This window comes from Lissotriton helveticus, chromosome 7 (assembly GCF_964261635.1).
Source record: "Lissotriton helveticus chromosome 7, aLisHel1.1, whole genome shotgun sequence".
NCBI lineage: Eukaryota > Metazoa > Chordata > Amphibia > Caudata > Salamandridae > Lissotriton > Lissotriton helveticus.
Window position 1 is genome coordinate 740581315 of NC_136068.1, and position 7439 is coordinate 740588753.

General features: G+C 42.0%; 1 protein-coding gene across 1 annotated transcript in view; it reads right to left on the reverse strand.

The window, feature by feature from the left end:
* The window catches only part of NDFIP1 (Nedd4 family interacting protein 1), a 217433-nt gene extending 212548 nt beyond the window's left edge, over window positions 1–4885 (reverse strand). Inside the window, exon 1 of the mRNA XM_078653068.1 lies at window positions 4543–4885. Within this exon, the coding sequence (XP_078509194.1) occupies window positions 4543–4578 (36 nt within the window). The 5' untranslated portion in view covers window positions 4579–4885. The remainder of the gene's footprint in view (window positions 1–4542) is intronic.
* Window positions 4886–7439: the final 2554 nt, after the last annotated feature.

Here is a 7439-nt window from a genome sequence, read left to right on the forward strand (position 1 = left end):
AAAACCTTCCTCACACACCATGGACCCCCTACCTTCCACAATCATAAAAGAACTCAACCACACCATCTCCCCTTTCTGGATCAAAATCATCAACGCCTTTCTCACCTCAGGCTGTGTCCCAGACTCCCTTCAACTAGGACAAATCACACCCATTCTCAAGAAACCTGGGGCTGACCCTAATGATCTTAACAACCTCTCTCTAACCTCCCATTCCTTGCAAAAACATTGGAGAAATGTGTTCTCCTACAACTCAATAAACATATTGATAAGTTCAACCTCCTTAATGCCTTTCAATCTGGTTTCAGAAAAGGCTGTAGCACGGAAACAGATATGCTCAACGTCGCTGATGACTTTCACAAGGCCCTAGACGAAGGGGATGCCTGCTTTCTCATCCTTATTGACCTATCGGAAGCATTCTACACAGTAAACCATCCAGCCCTTTTGGAGACCCTATCGAAACGGTCCAGCATTAATGACACAGTATTAAAATGGTTCACCTCCTTCCTTCAACAACGCTCGCAACAAATTAAGATTAACTCCTGTCTCTCAAAGCCAACTAAAGTCACACTTGGGGTCCCGCAAGGCTCGATCCTCTCCCCGTCCCTCTTCAATCTCTTCATGGAGCCCCTCACAATCATATTGAAAAAAGCCAGAGTGAATTACCACCTTTACACGGACGACACCCAAATCTATTTCAGGATCAAGTCTCCCAGCGACATCCAACTCCTCAATACCACCCTAACCGAGATACAAACTTGGTTCTACGTTAACTACTTAAAGCTCAATCCAGACAAAACGGAACTGATCCTATTCTCTCCAAAAAGTAACCATCGTCCTATCCAAGAGTGGCTAAAGTATCTGGTTGCCCTAAACTTCCCCATTACCCTATCCGAGTCAGTTAAGTCTCTAGGAATCACTCGACAAGAACTTATCAATGTAAGGCTCACATCAAAAACTGCTCTCTTCTCTCTAAAACACCTAAAAAAAATGAAACCTTTTCTACCCCACGATGACCTCAAGACAGTAGTCCAATCCCTAGTTCTCTCTAAAAATCGATTACGGGAACGTCATCCTTACAGGGACTCCAAAAGCTCACCTAGCCCCTGATGAAGCAAGATAAAGAACAAGATTTTGTTCAAACTTGTGAAGTTAATCTCCCATAATAATAACTGAATTAATAAGCATGTGGTGAAATTATTAATCAACTTAGTTTAAGAATGCAATCATTTGTACACGCGGGTTAAACTAATGTGCTTTATGTTGCAAACGCAAAGAAAAATAATAAACTAACCTAGTCTATTGTCTTTGTCAATATTAAATGCGGCTGTTTAACTAATGGCATGTGCTTATTTTGTGTGCTTATGTTATGTCTTTTCTGTGACAAAAGCTCAAGGAGTTTGTGCAGGTCCTAAAGGAGAAGTAAATATAATGCTGCTTGATTGTGCTTTCGCTAAGTAATATAATTAACAGGATTATTTAGTAAAGGGGGTGGGTAACAGAATGGGTCTCAGTTCTTTAATTAATTGATGTCTTGTGTTTGTTTAATAATAGTTTCCAAAGTGAGGCCTAAAGGTGGTTCGGAAAACATGGCTGACAGAGCTGCGGGCGCTGAAGCTTGTCCAGAGTGGAGCCTATGCACATGCGGAGCTGTGAAGATTTATACTGCATGGTCATCATTATTTGAAAAAGCAGTTCTTTGGTTAAGTTGAACGTGCTCTTGGAGAAAAGGCTCAAGGACAGGAACTTAAAGTGTTTGCCAAGGCTAGGAAGTGAAATGTACAAAACTCTGGAAAAAGTAACTTTCTTGAGGAAGCCGAATGTCGTGGAAGTGAAAGACTGGACTGAGTTGAGAATCGGAGAGGACCTAATTGTGGACTGACTTCGGACAGCCAATGAAAAGCTCGCATTTGTCCAAAAGAATGTAAAATGTAGAAAGTTTAGTTAGAAAGAAAGGTATAAAACCTGACACCATGAGCAGGGAAAAACCCTTCTTGCTTTCCGATTCCTGAATGACGTGACATGCTGTTGGACTTGTGGCGCACGTAAGGACAGCAGACTTTAAAAGATTTTTCCTTTCTAGGTGATGTGAGAAATAGATTTAGGGAATGGAAACTGTCATTCTGCTAATATTTCATGTTTCTGAGCTTGCTTTGAAAATGTCAGTTTATTAAATCACTTCCTTATTAAAATGCTGCTTTCTTTTTTGCTTATAAAATAAAGATTTTTAAAAACGTAAATGCTATTCTTCTTTATGAAAAATAAAGTTAATAAAATTAGATTTGAAATGACAAGCTGGTCTTGTTTATTCATGGTCTAGTTTCCATCAGTTGATCAAATCGCCTTTAGTGGCCGGATTATAAATGATAAATGTTTAAAACCATGGTGAAAACAGTTCAACTGCAGTTGTATATAAAAGTGTAGATAGTATAAGAGTAGTCTTTATTAATCAGACCACATGATTCAGTCGCTAAAAAATGTCTCATTGGTGTTATGGGCCTTATTTGTGTTTTATGATTGATGGTGAGTATTGAGGTGATAGGTAGCGTTTTAGAGACAGTTTTTCAGTCAGAGCGCTGGATCACCCCTCTAAGAGCAGTGCTGAACATGTCCGCTCGACTAGTATCTGGAGTTAAAAGATTTGAACATATCACTCCAGCTCGCAAACGCCTCAATTGGCTTCCCATGGAAGGGAGATTTATTTATAAACTGGCCTGCATCACAAACAAAACCCTTCACTCTCCTGACCCAAACTACTTAAATAACAAACTGAGTAGAGCAGGTCAATCCAGAACACTAAGAAGCTCCAACTCACTCCTTCTTATTCATCAGAGATTGAAAAAGAAAACCACCCAATACCGATCGGTTTCTGGCAAAGCTCCCAGGATACGGAACGCTCTCCCTGGAGTCCTCAGATGCAACCCCTCCTTCTACTGTTTCAAAAGGGACCTGAAACTTTATCTCCTACACAAATACTTTCATGACCAACGTCAACTAACCTAGTCTTCCTTATCAGAGTTGTCTACTCTCTCTCTGGACATTCAAGAATAGTGGTGACCGGCCTATGTCACTCTCGCCTTTTTCTTTTATTGCTCTCTCCCCCTCCGCTCCACTGCATATTTATTTCCCATGCTGTATTTTTTTCTGTGGTTTGCTTCCTTACTGCCGGCCTACTATGTAATGTAATATCCTTCTGCTGTTTACTGTGTGTATGTAAGGCGCTCTGATACTTACGAAACAAGCTGGCTCTATATAAAACTTTTAAAATAAATAAAAACATTTAAAAAGGGAAGATTTAGGCCTCACAAGTGGGAGCACTTGCCAGATCAAAATGGCAGTTTAAAACTGTACACCGACACTGCAGTGGCAGGTCCAAGATACGTTTGCAGGGCTACTCATGTGGGCAGCACAATCAGTCTCTCTGGCCTTGTAGCAGCATTTGAGTTACAGACCCTGGGCAGCCATGGTGCACTTTACTTAGGGACTTAGTAGTAATTTAAATATGCCAATCATGGATAAAGCAATACAATTTCCACAGAGAGCACTTGTTCCTCAGCACTGGACAGCAGTGGTAAAGTGTCCAGAGTTAAAAAAAAAAAACAGAAACGCAGCACACTGTCAAAAAACAGGTCAATAGCAAAATGACAGTGGAAAGCACGCCAAAGAAGCCAGGTCTAACACTTTTCAATCCATAAAATGGTCTTGACGAGAATGTATGCACAATGGAAAAGCAATCACAAAGACAGGCTATATATAAAACAAATGTTGCTCGTGCTCCACCTTACTCTGACCCTGAAACATACCAATACTGTAGTGCATTTCAAAGGAAATGTAGGGATGACCAGCACTTGAATGTACAATGGCGCATTAGTTCTCTGGAAAGGGCATCCATCACGTGGTGATACTGTTTTTAATCATGCAAGCAACTATGCAAAAATTACAGCTAAATACTACCACAATGTCTCATAAGCCACTGCGCCTGTAAATTCATAAAAGAGAAATTGTCATGTAATGAGTGTTCAACCAGTTTTTTTTTTATAAATACACAGGACAAGACACACCACAAATCGAGAATAAATGCATGCTTGAAACGTTCTCAAACCGTGTATCAAGGAAGAGTAACAACCGCGCGATATACTAAACAGCTGGACAGGAAACAATCCGGCACATACTAATTTGACGATTTAATTGTCATCAACTAGGCAAATATACCCGTAAAAAAAAACAGCACGCGAAACATATTTTTAGGTTTTGGGGTCCTATGTCACCGAAAAAAACTAGTCTTGGTATTCCATTTCCCCTTTTCGCAGTTATTTTTTTATGTCAAATAGTTACAAATAAACAGTAAACTAGTGTCCAAAGAGATAGCTGTTTCTTATTTCACTGTAAATTCCGTAAAAAAGTGCCGTTGAGGGACACACGGCTGAACGTGCATGAAAACACCGCGGCCTACCTCGCCCTGCCCGATCCCCGGCAGTCGCGTAAAAGCATGGCCGACACCTGTCAGGCCAAGCCCGGCCAGGCTGCGCAACCCTTGTCGCCTACCTGCTGGTATCGGCCGCTGCTGCTGGGATCCGCCATGACGGTGCTGGAGTCGAAAGAGCTCACAGGCAGCCGCGGGAGAGGCAACAACCCACCCTTAAAAGCGCTCCGGCCGCCGAGGGTCTCCTTCCCTGGAGGGGGGGTACTGGGAATGGGGAAGCTCCGCCGCTGGGGGGCTCGGATCGCGGTTCTCTCTGTGTATTACAGTCACGACCTTCCTCCTCCTCCTTCCTCCTCTCTGTTGCTCAATGTAGCAAAATACTGCCACCCTCCTCTTCTCTCAGGCAACTTCACTGCCTGCCTCAGCAGACTTGTCAGAGGCGGCCAGCAGCAGACCGTTTAACCCTCTCTGCCTTCAGCTCTAATGTGTTCATTTAACCATTCACCCTGTTCACGATTGGAGAAAACCCCGTTATTTATAATGTATGTGTTCCTTTCCATTCTACCATTTTTTCTAGCTTTTGTTGCAAGCAATGAAGAATTGTGCCCGTTGAGGTCCCCCGTTTCTGCAAGCCGCTACCGAAAGCTACTAAAGAGAAATAGTTTTTGCGATTATTTTTATCGGACCGTGAACGCCTGGAGGATGAGGAAGATTTGAAATGTAAACATGTTTAATAATGTAAACTTATCGTAAAACTATTGTTATTACTATTTGTCTACACGAAACCCCTGAAAACAGATATTCATCACAAATGGTTAACAACCTCGCCGGAAACCTCAACAGAATAAACAAGCATTGGCAAAAGCAATAGGTATGTTTTAATGTTCTAATGCATGCAGCGTTAGCCTGGGGTTAGGGTGTGAGGAACACTAATGCAAGCCCAAAAAAAAGAATCCAGTCATTTCCAGGTTTGGTAGTAAAAATAGCTGCAATTGATGCGCAATGGGCCTCTGGTGCCACTTAATCTGCTGCAGTACTCTCCTGGGATTAGCACTCTGAAGCGCTGCATATGGAAGAGAGCTAGCAGGAGAAGATAGAGAGGGCTACAGTTGAAAAGCAGTCCCTCCTGCAGTTCAAAGCAAGCATAGAGTGGAGGCAGAATGACACATCCTAGTAGCCAATAGTGTTATGTAAAAGATAAATACTCACTGATAACGCATTGACTCTGCCCTGAGCGGACCTCTCCCTTGGACCTTTGTGCTGGGCTGTTTGTCTTCTGCTCCACGAGTCTACTCCTCGCCGGACCCGCTTCGCGGGTCCCGCATTGCCGAGGAAGCCAGCGGGGGACCTGTACTTTGTGTGGTGACTGGGGAGTCCTGGGGCTTTGCAGCAGGGCTGCGAGCGGTACTGCAGGGACTCAATTTTCAATTCAAAATTCTTTATTCGACTGCATGGAATACAGTCATAAAAGTGCATTAAAATACATATATATAAAAAACATGTTAAAAAGAAGCAATACGTCAGATAATCATAGAAAAATATGTGATATCACGGTCAATTGTATATATATAATTCATCAGTGACTTATTTAAGGGGGTAATATAGTTCGGTTAGGAGTCAGCCTTCCATACTTTTTCTGAATTTCAGGGCTGTTTTTAAAAAGTTGTATATAAAAAGAGTGCAATCACAGTGCAGCATTTGAAGGTATAGTAGTGCTGGCATTATTTGCACAAAATTCAATTTCTTAAACAAAGGTTTTAAAAACATTTTCTGCGGTATCTCGTAAAATGAGCATATAAATAAAAAGTGTGCCATGTCTTGCGGAGACTTATGGTCGCAGCCGCAAGATGGCAACACTGTCCCTCTATGGGCTCCACTCGGTACGGCTAGCATCAGGTGAAATAAACCAAAGCGAAATCTGCTCAACAAGAAGCGTTCATATCTGGAGGTAGGCCAGGATAGGTATGGTTCAATTTGTATATTTGTTTTGATTAAAACATGTCTCATAACACTATCCTTTTTCAATTCGGTTTCTTCCCTGGCAAGCTGTCTATTCAGCAAGAAAGCGTCCTTTACATATATTACATCATACTTGGATACTTGCTGAGGTGTTAAAAAGAGATCCAGCCTGCCCAGATCTTGAAGGCAGTTTCTGATGTATTTTAGCCAGGGTATCTTGAATTTCCCTTCCCAGGTTAGTGCTTCGAGGAGGATGTTATGGGTTAATGGTATTTCTTCATTCAGCCAACATTTGAGCCAACAGAGCAAAGTGTTTACAGCAATCTTGTCCCCTATATGTGGCATGCCCAATTCCTCATGAGTGGAAAAATTATCAGTACACTTTGGTAGACACAGGACCTGTTTTAAAAAGTTATTTTCGGTAATAGTAAGGACGCCCACAGGGGCAAAGCCCCAGAGTTCGCTTCCATAACAGGCGACTGCAGTACTTTTGGCTTGATGTAGTTTCATCAGGACGACCACTGGTGTGTTGCCCATTTTCTGCGCAAAGTCCATTATTCCAGCGTTGGTCCTTATTAGTTCATCTTTCTTTTTATTTATTGCGGGTCCCCATGTGAGTTTAGAGTCAAACAATACTCCAAGGTATGAGAAGGTTTTTGTTGTTGGTATTTTTCCCCGTTGATAGAGAAGGGGTAGGACTTTTTTGATCCAGAACCTACCTTCATAACAAATGATTTTGAGTTGTTGATACTCAGACCCCGCAAATTCATGAATTGGAGAAAGGAGTCTAACAATTTCTGAAGGCCGAGTGCGGTTCTGGAAATAAGGACGGCGTCATCTGCATAAAGCAGAACAGGGACGCCCTTTTTCCCTATATAAGGATAGTCCGTGTCAGTTGTTAAAAGATGCTCCTCAAGACCGTTTATATATAAATTAAAAAGAAAAGGCGCTAAAATACAGCCCTGCCTAACCCCCCGATTGATTTTGAAGTCACTGGTTACTTTCAGGTCTTTGGTGTAACGAACATTTGCACGTGTATCATTGTGGAGGTCGGCCAGAA